At 41.2% G+C, this 13,998-nt stretch overlaps 1 protein-coding gene across 4 annotated transcripts in view; it reads left to right on the forward strand.

Annotated features, from left to right (window-relative positions):
• Positions 1 to 13,998, forward strand: part of NF1 (neurofibromin 1) — a 251,040-nt gene extending 237,042 nt beyond the window's left edge. For all 4 annotated transcript variants that reach the window (XM_030295711.1, XM_030295713.1, XM_030295712.1 and 1 more), the window contains one exon: positions 10,318 to 13,998. In XM_030295711.1, the coding sequence (XP_030151571.1) occupies positions 10,318 to 10,460 (143 nt within the window). In that variant the 3' untranslated portion in view covers positions 10,461 to 13,998. The remainder of the gene's footprint in view (positions 1 to 10,317) is intronic.

Consider the following 13,998-nt stretch of genomic DNA (forward strand, 5'->3'; position numbering starts at 1 on the left):
AAGGCCTGAAGAACTCGGCAAGTATAATAGCCAATTCGCATGATAAACCATCTCATTAAATAACCTGTATCCATCTATTAAGCTCTGGTCAACAACAAAGCTTTGGTTAGCAGAGGAAACAAACCATTTGGTCCAGCATTTATTTATCAGTCACCTTACTGCATTTCTTTTTTCCTCCAAGAAATAAAAGAAATCTGGCCAACTTCCCTTCCGCATATAACCATGTTCCTTTGCCCTCTGTCCCTTATTCCAGAGGACAGTGTTTCTCCAAGTGTGATTCCTAGACCAGCATCAGCGTCATTTGGGAGCTCGCTAGAATGCAGGTGCTACAGTCCCACTGCAGACCTCCTACATAAGAAAGTCCAAGAGTGGGGCCCCACCAGCAGTCTGCTTTAATAAACACCCTGGGTGATCCTTACATACACTGGAGTGTGAGAGGCACTGCCCTAGGGTATGCCTGTGATCTTGACCCATTATCAGTGTTCCAACCATTAAAGCCAGGGAAAAACTTAAAATACACTTTCTTCTAGATATTCCAGCCACTGAATTCTTTCCCTCACCATTACCATCCCCTCCAAATCTTAGCATTTTGGAGCTAAGGAGAACTACAGAGATAATTTAGTTCTAGGCCCGCCAGGGTTGAGGGTGATGGGGTAATTAAGGTTTAGAAGAGTGAAGGTAATTGCTTTATCACGCAGTTCTTCTCCAGAACCAAGGCTAGTGCTCTACCGCATACATTGTCTTCCATATCTGTGACGTATCCATCACCTTTCTTCCTTCCCTTCATCTCCCTTTTTCTTTCATTTATGTGTCTATTTATTGCTGTCTCATTACTTCCACCTGCCTCACCCTAAGTCCACCGCTCCTTTTCTTCTATAGGGCTGTTTTCTGGGTTCCTTGTTGTTTGTAATGTTAATGACAATCAGAAATGTGTAGACTCTGTCTATACTGTCCTCTTGTTTTTTTTGAAGTTTGGTCTATTTCCATCAAACTTTTGGCTCTTGGGCTACTAAAGTGGTGTTAAACCTGTCAAAATGATTATTTGTTTTTATATTAACTCTTTTTTGTTTTTTACACCCGGACTAATTGTTAGGGAGATTTCTGCCCATCTTTGCCCACTAATGGAGACAGTAAAGTAATCAGATTGAGAATAAAGGTAACAGTACAGGTTCCCCTGCTAGTTGATTAATTGCTCATATCCTGTATTGGTTTAAAAAAAAAAAAAAATAGCCCTACCCTGCAACCTCTTATATAGAACTGTTTATAAAAATCAGAAAATAGTATGTGTGGTGTTTGTTACAGTTTTATACGTACTCTTAGCCAAAAGGCTGAGAAGCAATTTTTTGGTTACGGTTTCAAACCAGGATTGTCACTCCCAGTAGTTCTTCAGACGGCTGCTTGAATGGACTGCCACACTCTGGAAACCTGCCACTATTCTTAAAGGAAACTGAAGCTTTAAAAGCAATAGAATTAATTACGTAAAATCGTGGTGTTCAGCAATTCCTAGCTCTCAATTGCAAATCATGTGTCCTTGGTTTACCAGATTAATTTACCGCATGTTTTTGGAGAAGGTGGTTATCCTTTCAGTAGTGATGTCACTCTCCAATGAAACAAACCCATTTTTATCTTTAAATTGTGGGCTCATCTCTATGAAGGGATCCTGGTTTATCTATGTATATATAATTGCTGTACTTTTGTCTTTTGCTCTTATGGAATTACCTCTGTAAGAGTTAATGCTTCATTTGTAATTAGGTATACTGCTTTGTATCTCTAGCTACATGTAATCTTAGATTCCTGTCCCATCTGTTCTTTATGGAGTGGAATTTGCTGATATCAAAGGGCTGAAAGAGGTGATGAATCTTACCCAGATTCCTAACTCAGCCTAGCATTTCAACTTTGCTGTTTGGCTGTATAAAAAGCAAAATATTTCCCTATCTCCATTCCCATTAGCCAAGTCCCAAGCGTAAGTATTTAAAGAAACTCGATGTCACCCCCTGAAATGGAGCACAAATGTGGCTTGCCATCAAATTACCCAACATTAATCTGCACCCAATCTCCTGAGCTGTAAGCAAGTGAAGTCTCTGTTGTCCTATGTCAAAAAGCCACGGTTGCTGATCTGCATAGAGCCCAGCTCTTCACTGCAAACCTTCCTTGTCAATCAAGGCACTGCTGTCTACATCTTTGTTCCTTAGCAGGGTCAGCCACTCGGCTGTATTTTCTTTTTGGTCACCAACCAGCCTTCTCTGCTGTCAAATCAGCTAGGTAAGAGATTTGTAAACTCTCTCCCACTCCGAAACATTAAACCTCACTTAAATAAAAAAAACTTTGGGTGGTAATTCATCAACCACCAGCTTTTGAGGAAGGGGTGGTCATTTACTTACACAAAGCAATTGCCTCTGAAAATGCATTCTTCTTGACAAATTATCATTAGCTCACTTGTCTATCCCCTTAGCACAAGGAGGATTATTTGATAAATCTATATTTTAAAATGTGTAAATGGCTGTTTCCTGACTCCCTCCCTAGTTGAAATTGAATTTGGCATCGGTGGAGCCATCAGTGGAGTTCAGTGCATGTAAAATTGTATTAACTGTGGACCTTTTAGCCAAATGGACATAAAACTTTGCCTCTTCAGATTTTCCCAAATGCCACTAAGAGAACCCTGAAGAGAATGCATGGAATTTACTCTCTCATATATAAGAATATTCCAAATTGATTTTTTAATCCACTATTAGGTCCAGGGTGGTAGAGTTGGACTTGAATGGAAGAACCAGGATTAGAGCTAGAAAATCAGGTCCATCCACTTAAAAATGTTGGGGCAGGCAGGGGGCGGGGCGGGGGTGGGAGGGAGGAGTACCCTCTGTCTTGCTTAAGGCCAAGCCATGAGTGGCTCCTGTAGATGCTGAGCAAAGAAGCCTTTTTAAAGCCGTAGTTCTGAGTGCTTTATAACCATTTCAAGTGCAGTCTCCTGGCATCTTCTGTGCACATTAAAGAGCAAGTGTATCAGAAATAAAATCCAGATGGAATTAGTACTCATTAAAAAGAAATTAAGCAGATCCACTTCCAGTGTATTAAAATTTAATTGATACTCTGCCAAGGTCTCCTAGTATTTTTCACACTGTAATTTAATTCAGTAAACATTTGAACATCCGTTTTGGAGGTGTACCCTAAGGCACTCTGGGACACGTAAAGATGAGAGAGACCATGGTCACCAGCGACATCACGGTTTTTGCCTATGGATCTCACTCAGTATTGGATTTTGAGCTAAATTTTTTACTTCCTTCTAACAAATTCTGTATGTACACAGGTTCTTTGCTTTTAAGTGCAAAATTAATACTACAGTGTTCTGTGGAAAATAACCAAAACTCCAGATATTTGTCCTACAGAGATCCATGCAAGGAACTCTTTTAGACCTAAGGAAGCAGGGAAGCTAGTAGGACTTAATACCTGCCCTCAAATGGATTTCAGAATAAGAGGGGTAAAGTGCACACAGATAACTATTTTGATTTGACCTCTTTTGTGGGACTTGCCATGTTGTACTTTATACTGTTTTCTGATGGATCAAAGGGACGTTTGTTTGGAAGAATCACATAACAGTCGTGACAAAACTTTTATAACGTATTTGTGACCTCAGATAATGTGAGGTGTTAATTGATTTTTTAACCCAAACAAGCATGGGATCTATTTTAAATGGTTTTTGCTAGAAAAAGGATCTTTCCCCCCGCTTTGATTAGCTTATTTTACTCTTAGTATTGGAGCATGAATTTTTTAGAACAAAAGCCTCTTCAGTTGAGTGGGTTTTTTGTTTTGTTTTGTTTTGTTTTGTTTTGTTTTTAAATCACCCCTTCCACTTTATTTTGGGACTGTTTCCAAACCTGTAAGTTACTCACTTTCTTTCTGAAATGCAGACCTTCTGGGTGGAGCAACTGGGAATTACAAGCATTCTTTAGCCAGTAGCCCTGACAGTTATATGCACGGTAACAGTGTGTCAAAACCATTTCTCTACACTTAGACTTAGCTCTGAGCCCGTAACATTCCTGATGCGTTTACCAGGTTTAAAATGTCTCCCTCTTAGAAGAAACTTAAAGGCCTCTCTCTAGGGACTACTTAAAATCTCTGAAACAATTTTAATGTTTTAGGGAACTGCATGTGGTATCCCCAGACCTTTATTTGGCATTCTCTTGATTATTTTTCCCTTCTTTTTCTGTGTTATTATTATCCTGTATTTCAGGGAGAAAAATAATTTAAGCTGAGCAGTTGCTTGCTGTAATTTCTAATTTTTCATTTAATTTTTTAGTTTAATTCTTGATTTAAACTAAAATTATTATTCTAACGGAGGTGGTAAAAACATGTCTACCCGTAAAATTAGAAGTTCTAACATTTGTTTACAGAGTGTAATATTTAGGCGATTAATGGTCAGAGTTCAATAATTCAAAACTGATTTCTTCTGAAAACCAGGGAACATAATAATCATCCCATACCTACTCGTATTTCACCCTTTTAAAAAATCCTGTGGCCATCACTCACTTTTGTTTTTCCTTCCATTCCGTGTCTGTGAAGCTTCTCTGCCTTGCTCTAAATCGGCAGTTTTCATGCAGCTGTTTCCTCATCAAGGTACTCTATCCTTCCGTCAGCTTTGCACGAAATACCGCTTACCCCGCGCTCGTCCTGGGCACGTGGCATGAGACTTCACTCACCGATCCCTGTAAGCACAGTTTGGCTTAGCACCTGAGGCACTTGTAACACCACCGCTGTAAGGTCTGGTGCTTATTGGGCCTGCGGGGCCGTGCAGTCTGTCTCCGTGAGGAGCTGCTTATACCCGCCCTCCCCTGCGCCGCCCCCAACACTGAACATGCGGTCCCAGCCCTGGGCCGACGCAGGCAGGGTCACCCCAGGGACAGTTAATAGGGAGAGCAGGGTAAGTCGTTTGAGGAAGAGTTTCTAGCTTAGAAGTACTTGTTTTCCCCCAATACCAATATAAACCCAATCCCAGTATTTCCTTACAAATTAAAGCTGCCCGTGTACTCTAGCCCCATATTTAAAAAAAGGAATGCGGCCTGTACTTAGTTCTAAGGGCTAAGAAGAAAAAAATGTGATGCACTTATGTTTAATTTATAAAAGCTGTCTCCTCTTCTTTTACTCTCCTATAACTATTACACAAAAAGGTTAGACCTAATACAAAAAGAAGTAATGGCAGTTGAGGAAAAGTCCATAAAAATTTTTGTTAATTCTTAGAGTTACAAGTTTGTATATCTAGCTTAAAGTACAAATATTTCCAAACACGGACTTAACATGTCTCCATGAAAGTATTTACTATACCGTAAGAACAAGCTATTGTTACCTCTTCTTCTAAGGGTCGTGCTTTGTGCTTAATCCCATTGTCCTAAGTACACATCCTAGCATGCACGTTCCAGTGTAAAATTCAAGTCCTCTGCATTTGTTCTAATACTCCTTTCAGTACGTCACGTGGTCTTTTTTATTTCAGGTGTCAAGAGTGTCTTGATTTCTGTAGTGGTTATCTTATCTGTGTGCAAGAAGTCTTCACATGGATTATCTTGTCTGATTCTTCTAACAGCCCTTGGAAATAGGCAATTCTACTCTTACCCTTAATTGACAGATTAAGAACTAAAACCTAAAGTTAGGTTCTGATCCAACCAAGACTCAAACCTGGGTCTTCTGACATGTTTGCTTCCTTGTCTGTAATAAATGAGCCCTCTGATGTGTTTGCCTTCTCATATATGTCTTAAGACTTTTCTGACAGGTTTGCCGTATTACGTATGTAATCAACTAAGCAACGCGGGGTCAGGTAACCTACCAGAGCTCCTGTGCAGCTGGTGTGAGACTTGACTTCTTAGTCTTTTTGTTGTGTGACCTCTCACAAATTAATCCATTTTTCTTTGGCTTCTCAAGAAGTAAAAGGGGTTCAGTCCTTTTATTATTTCATGAAAGTATAGGTTCCAGTTTGGGGAAAACATTTTGGTCTTTAAAAAAAAAATAGGTGAATTTTAAAAATGGAGTGTTTTATTATATGTTAGGTTAGACCTATTCCTAGCTATCAAAATATATAAACCATGATACCTGCCTTCAAGGAACTCATGTTCGAGCAGAGGAGATAGATTTATAACTTCAATAACTATTATGTCATGTAATCATTTTTCCTTCTTGATTTCCTAAAGTCTGGCCAATAACACCTTTTGTTTAGGATTTCATCTTTATCTGGAACCACCACAATTCATTGAAGCATAGTGCTTATTAATACACTGCTCTAGAGAATTTCCAGCTTCTTCTGTCCTGCATGTTTGTAACTGGCTGCGTGTTTGACCACAGCCCATATGGGGGGGGGGGGGTACCGAAACTAGGAAATCAGGACCACGCAAGTTTTTACCTTTGTTTCATTCAGGTGGTGGCCTCTGGGTTTCTATCACCTCAGGCAGCTTTGCTCTTGTGCCCACTGAGAGTCAGAAGGGTAAGCCATTGCTTAGGGGCCTAAGAAGAGACCAGACTGCAAAGCCTCAGAGGGGCAACACCAGAGTCTGCTTCCTAATTTAAAGCATCGCCTGTACTGGTCCAGGGTAGATCCTGTCTCCATTTGAGCAGTCTGGCTGGCCATCTGAGAGTTCTTCCTCTGGGATGCCAAGACCAGATCCCTTACCAGTGTCTAGAGAGGTTTCTAGATGTCATTGTAGAGAGCAAAAAGAAAGAATGCTGCCAAAATTCTCAAATGTGCAAACCGGAAACCAAAATGCCAGAACTGGGCACCATGATCGCTCTGTTTCGTTCTAACTTGGCTTCTCCAAGATGCTTCACCCTGGTATAAATGTAATGCATTTTTAATTGATTTTTTTCTTACATATGACCCTCCAAGATGTTTATATCAGCTTCTCCTTTAAAGTAAAACAGTTTTGCTGTGGAGTTAGGAAACAGTTATGCCACATTTACCTGTGTGTGGCTTGTAGAGTCGGGTCACCGAGTAGGAAGAAAACACACATACAATAACAAGAATTGAGATGAAAATTAATATGAGGGCAGAAGTAGGACATCAACCTCTAACATAGCCTGGAGGCTTTTGGCTGTGGGTGATGGGACAAAGTCAGTGATACTTTAACATTTTTAACCAAATGGAACAGGTGCTCATTCGGGGGGAAAAAATGAGGAAATTCAGAAACATAGAAGAAAAAAATCACCCTTAATCCCACCACTCTAACATTTTACTATGTTTTATACATTTTATAAATGTTTAACATTTTGATACATCTCCCTCCCGTTTCTTTTCTTTACATAGTAAAGGTCTAAAACTTTATAGCTTGCTTTCTATCCTTAACATTTAACAGGAAATAAATAAGCCTTTTAAATTTTTATTTAGAGGTCTGAAAGTTACTTGCTTGACAGAAAATAGAAGATCCTTAGTATTTCTTTGGAGAAACCTTCACCCTAGTGACTTAGTCTGTGACTACAGCTTCTGTGATTTTCATTCTGGGAATATCAGTGAGCAGGCCCTTGTGCCTCCGCAGAAGCATTGCCCCCTCGCAGTGTAATGAACGAGTGCCTTCTCCCTGGAGTGAGCCCAGCCCAGCAGTGGCAAGGCTGTCTCAAAGGTGTGCACACGAGAGCAAGCCCCAGGCTGGCGGATTGCTGCCAGAGAGCCACGGGCCCTCCTCGTGGTTGCCCACGCTGAGCTCCTCCTGATGGCTGTCTCCCAGTTGTTTTCAGACTCTTCTCTTCTTAAATCCTTGTTTTGCCTGAATCTTAACTTTCTATGAAGGATAGGACCCCAGGTAAGGAACTGTGGACTTGAACTTGTAGGCCCCATGCAGATTTAAGGAAATGGAAGGTCATATGCACTGAATTCATGACAATTTCGGATGGAGAAAGCTAAAAAAAAATTATTTTTGTCTTTTCCACTCCATATATGACACCACACCCTCGAGATCAGGGGTTGCACGCTTTTTGGCTCTGAATTACAGCGATCACATTTAAAACTGGTAGCATTCCCTTCAGCCCATATTTACTGAAGAAGATAGCAACTAGATCCTAAAGGAAAAGGAAAATGAATAATAAATAATCTTTGCTTTTTTGGGCATAGAGGAAATAAGATGTAGACACAACTGGTGGTGCAGGGAGACTGTAAGAGATACAAATGCCCTCTAGAAGCAAGGAGAGAGAGAGAGAGAGAGGGAGGGAGAGAGAGAGAAAGTAGTTCTGGCAGGAGACTGCAGAAGGCATCAGGAAGGAAATGGAGAGGAGAAAAAAATGGGTTGGACGTATCTAACGGAGACAGGCGTGGCAATGGAAAGAGCCCGCACAAACACACACTGCAGAGCTCAGGGCACGCTAGAGATGATGAGCAGCCTTCTTTGCATTTTGTTATTATTTTTGTAAAAATCGCCTGAGGAAGATGCAAATAAACACGCAGACGAGGACAAAGCTCATCCAGAATTCTGTCACCCAGAGAAGCGTTCTGTGAACACCGTGGTGCGCATTCTTCCATTCATCTTTCTGCACACATGGTTAGAACGGGACAGATTCCAGATGCTGGTTCCCTGTGCTCGGCTCCTAGGGAGGGGTGGGGGGCGCTGTCTGACTCTGCACTCAGACTTGCAGCCCGGTGCACACTCTCATAAAGAAACACTAGCAAGTGTCCGCCTTCCTGTGGCAAGTTCGAGACAGCAAACCCCTGTTGAGCCTGTGCACATCTGGCCTTACGCTCTGAATGGAATTCAGGGCCAAATCTAAATGATATGTGGCTCCTAGAAGGTCATCACAAATTCACTTCCTTTTCATGAGCCAATAAGTAGATGTCTGGATCTATGTCCATCTTCTGTAACATGAAGCCTTCTTGGCTTGAAATGGTCCTTTGTCCAGAAGTGGGTATTTTTTCATCCTCAGATTTCATGTTTATTTTAAAAATCAAATGGTATGATAAGAATTAGGTAAAAATTACCTGAATTAACGCTACTCAGAAATAACGTATTCTGGCAGGTGTTTTCCCAGCTTTTTTTGTTTTTTTTTTTTCTACTTTTACTAAATCATGGTCATCTTTCTGTATCCGTAAATATCGACCAGTACTTTGCACTTTGATACAAAATTGCCAACACGCCCTCCAGCTTTCTGCTGTCCCACCAAGTTATACCATAGGTGGGTATAATCAGTAATTATTTTGGTAAATTTTGCTGAAGCGTCACAGAAAAATACACAGATCAAATTTACAACCTAGTGAACTTTTAAGAAGTGAACACTTAAAAATCCAACATCCGGATCAAGAAACAGAACATTGCCAACACCCCCAAGAAACTACCTGCATTCCCCCTTCCAGTCACGACTTCCCAGGGTCACCACTATTCTGTTACCTAATTTGTAATCTTTACTAATCTGATTAACTATGTTGTGTTTTGCTTCCGGTTACTTTTATGAAGTCACTGCTTGGACTGTTGATAAAATTCATCGTAGGGCCCAGTTTCTGGAGGTTAAATCTCCTCCGTGAAAGAAACGAATGGCATCTGTTTTAGGTGCAGAACATGAAGTGATATGCCAGAGCTGAAAAGGTTAAAGCAAAGATTCTACAGGGGCACCTGGGTAGCTCAATTGGTTAAGTGTCCAACTCTTAATTTCCACTCAGATCATGATCTCACAGTTTGTGAGTTCGAGCCCCACGTCGGGCTCTGTGCTGACAGCATGGAGCCTGCTTGGGAGTCTCTCTCTTCCTCTCTCTCTCCCCCTCTCCCACCCCTGCTCATACATACACTCTCTCTCTCAAAATAAGTATTTTTTAAAAAGATTCTACAGTATAACCTTTGTCATATATTCTCAGTAAATACTTGAGTTCCTTTGAGACAGGCACTGTGATTAAAAAAAAAAAAAATCTTCCTTTCTTTGAAATGACAAATTTCAGTATCTTCTGCAACTGGAGAGTGTATTCTGTGTTTAAACACCGGTAAGGCCATGTGGCTAGAAGCTGACCTCTGCTGGAAGCTTCTGGTATGATTTGGTGGTAGGAGCTCTCGTCTTCCCTGGTGGCTGCTAGCCTTTCTTTCGTTCAGCTCAAGCCCGCCTGCCTCTCTAGCTTTTCCTTGCAACTTGTCAGTTTGTTCTTTTTCTTTTCTTCCTTATGCTGTTTTTCTGCCGTGATAGCAAATTTTGCTTAACAAAATGTGAAGTTTTGTGTGTGGCAAGGTCTTTGTGAGTAAACATCCTAGCAGCTATTACAATGAAATACGCGAAAGCAATTTGCCAGGTTGCAACCTCCTTTACACGTCCTGAGATTCAGCCCCGGAGCCCAGCACCAGAGGAGGGAGAGTAACTGGCTGCTTCTCTTCTCTCCAGGGATCGACAAGGAGAACGTTGAACTCTCCCCCACCTCTGGCCACTGTAACAGTGGGCGCACTCGCCATGGATCCGCAAGCCAGGTGCAGAAGCAAAGAAGCGCTGGCAGTTTCAAACGTAATAGCATTAAGAAGATCGTGTGAAGCTTTCTTCCTTTCCTTTTTCAAACAGACTTAACTTACACGGGCTCTTCACCAGTGACCCCTCACCACCGTGCTGTGACGCTGCACTTCATGTTCCACGAGGAGCCCGTCCGAGTCTGCCATGTTGCCAGATGATCAACTCTTGGAAGCATTGCCTAAATCTAATGCTGCTTTTTCTTTAACTTTTGTTGTTGTTGTCGTTCTCCTACTTTTGGTGTGTCTGGTGTGAGCAGGTGTTCGGAACAACTGCAAAGAAAGTGGGAGGTCAGGACGCTTGAACTGAGAACGTCCCACTTTTGAGAAAGGATGAACTCTTGATTACTGCTACCACTGGCCAGCTATGAAAGCCATTTGCACAGAGCTCTGCCTTCTATGTTTTCCCCTCCTTCGTCCTACAAAGTAAAGTGTTAGTCTCACTTACACACCTTTCGAGATAGGAGTTCATGGGACAAGTAGTACTATAACCCCGGTATGTTTAATCTGACTTTTAGCTGTGGACTTTTTTTTACCTTACAAAACCGAAGGAACCGTAGACGTCAAGCCTCAGTGACTTCACACCATAAAGCCACAGGCAAGGTACTTTGGGGGGTGGAGGGATTTAGAGTTTTGTAATGAGTTCTTAAGAAATACTAACACTCGAGTATTAGCAATAATCACAGGAAAGGAAGCATAACCACGTATATCTTAACGTTACCGAATTAAAGCGACGGGTTCTGAGGCCTTATCCAAACTCAGTCATCCAAACTAGTTTATTTTTGTCTCCAGTTGATTATCTTTTAAACTTCAAGTATGCTGAAAGTTGTTGTTTCTGTTTTTTGTAAGCCAAAACTATACTAAGTATAGTCATGATCTGTTTTCCCCCTCCTTCTCTTCTTTCCTAAATAATTCTGAGCAGGGTAATCCGTGAACAAAGTGTTGGAAATTGTTCCTTGAAGGTCATTTTCGTAAATGTTTGCATTAGCTCCATAGCAAAATGGAATGGTACGTGACTTCTAGAGTAGCCGATGCTTTTAATTTCGTCGGATGACTTTCCCAGAAACACAGAGTATGGTGTATATTATCAAAAGTTTCTTTGACGACATGTATTTTAAGTGTCTTGTGATCTCACCCCCTCCCCTCCGAAAAAATCAGGAATCCTTTTAGCAAACCATTTGGGTTCTATATGATAGAACTGCATTTAACCACTGTGAAAGGACGGGCCGGCCTGCATTAGTGTGACAATAGGGGACCTTAACAGTTGCTGCTATACTGAACCGTATGGGTTATCCTGGTGTTGGAATTTCCCTGGTAATGCAGACCCAAGTTTTGGGTGGTACCTGCAGTATGCAAAATGATTTGACTTCAGTGAACACAGTCGTAGTATCCGGATGTTCCAATTTAGAACTGAACCGTATTTATTACAAAAAGATAATATCCCCCTATTCCCAGGTTCCCTTTTTATGTTCCGATGTGATGGCTTTGGGAGGGGAAAGAAACGTAGGGGAGGGGAGCCTCCTGTAGTGCTATTCCATGAGCGGATTTCAGTAAATTAAATTCCACAGCTAAATCAAGAAATAATGGTACATTGAAGTGTTCTGATTTTAATAATATAACACATTTCACATTTATCCACACAGTAACAATGTAATATGTTAATGTAAATAAAATTGCTTTTGATATTGAGAAATAACAAGAATTTAATTTTTTTAATTTGTTTACAGTCTCGGAAAAGTAAGAACCATCTGCCAAAATAAAAGAAAACACTTTAGTTAATACTAAAGTTAATGGTTATTTTGACATAGAATTGTTGGAAAATATTGAAGACAGGTGCAATTAACTAAATTTGTGTTTTTATTGTAGAGGCTGCGTTAGAGTAGTGTTTATAGTAACAGAGCAACTAAGTCTATAAAGATGCTAAGACTAGAGCTGAGTTTAGAGGTAGATCCTTAACAACCCGATGCCACGCTGCTGTTAAGGTCGTGGTTCTCCCACGACCCCGTGCTCCTGGGAAGGTATCGCGACTCCTTGGATCCTGGAATAAAAGGCAGATGTGAGCCTTTAATCATTGTGGTTCCATGTTTTTCCTCTTGGTTGGTTCGGTGCGTGTTGGTGGGTGTTGTTACACTGTTCTGCTTCTCCCAATCAAAATAGAGAAACTGCCAAAGGTTTTCTGTTAAAAAATAGTGATGTTTCCATAACAAACTTTTCCAGGTATGATATTTCTTAAATTTATTCATTATTTCCCTCTAGTGTAATGAATGGAATGAATTCACTTGAAGTACCTCACGAAATGATCAGCGTTGCACAAATCAAAATTGAGCCTTCTTTGAACTGCAAAAATACTTTTTTGATCAGTACATCCTGGAAATTTGAGAACGCCCTAAGGTTTAAAATTTGCCTTGTTTAGAGAACTTCTGACTTTTGAGGAGAACCTAACTTTCCAAGTAACTAAAATGAACATGAGCCTAAGCCTCACCAGTACTCGTCCCCTGAGAAATGAAACACTCTCTCAGGCCTCCTACCACCATCTATCTACACAAGAAATCTGAGGTTCAGAGCAAGTTGCCCATTTTGCGTAATCCGATGTGAGTTCTACAAAGAACATCATAATTGGGGTTTGTGGATGTTTCCCCTGACTTGCTAAAGAGGCAAACGTGACTCAGCACATCGCTGTGCAGAACCCACCTGTTTTATCACGGGCCCCATCCCAGGGGTGCGCGCTTATTCACCAACATCGTGACGCCGTTCCCCGGCTCCGGGGGAAAGCGGCGAGGCTCTGCCCTTCATCCACTCACCCCTCCCCTGCCCGTTACAGAATGCCAGCCCCGTGCAGTCCTGATGGGGGGGGGGAGGGAGGAGGAGGGGGCGCCTGGACCCCCAGGAGCAGTCAGCTGCCGCCCCCACAGGACTCCCTCCCTGCTTAGCAGGTTTTAGGCTTTTTCCGTTTTGTTTTGGCTTTCCGTTTGCTACACCCCTCCCAGCCCTCCAGGCATCATGAGGCATGTCTTATTCAATGTTATGCAATGGACTTCTAAAAAAAATTCACTCTTCGTGTCAGCCACACAATTTTTTTTAAAGCAGTATATTCACCTGTAAATAGTTTGTGTAAAATTTGACAGAAAAGTATATTTACTACACTGTAAATACATGTGATGATATATTGTATTATTTTGCTTTTTTTGTAAAGCAGTTAGTTGCTGTACATGGATAACAAAAATTTGATTATTCTCGTGTTAGTATTGTTAACTTCTTCCTGCGACTGCGTTACATCATTTAAAGAAAATGCTGTGTATTGTAAACTTACATTGTATATGATAACTTCCTCTCCTTTCCATCTGGGCCTAAACTTTGGCAGTTCCCTTGTCTACAGCCTTGTGAATATTGTCCGCCAGCAGGAGAAATACTGCCCGGCAGTCAGAATGGATCATTGTAGGGGAAAATTGTAGAAATCCATTTCAGACCATTGTTGTTCCCACCCCGTTTTCCTCCCTGTGTATGTACTCCACACCACCCACCCCCCCCCCTTTTTTAAGTAAAATGTAAATTCAATCTGCTCTAA

The sequence above is a fragment of the Lynx canadensis genome, chromosome E1 (assembly GCF_007474595.2).
Source record: "Lynx canadensis isolate LIC74 chromosome E1, mLynCan4.pri.v2, whole genome shotgun sequence".
NCBI classification, from domain to species: Eukaryota; Metazoa; Chordata; class Mammalia; order Carnivora; family Felidae; genus Lynx; species Lynx canadensis.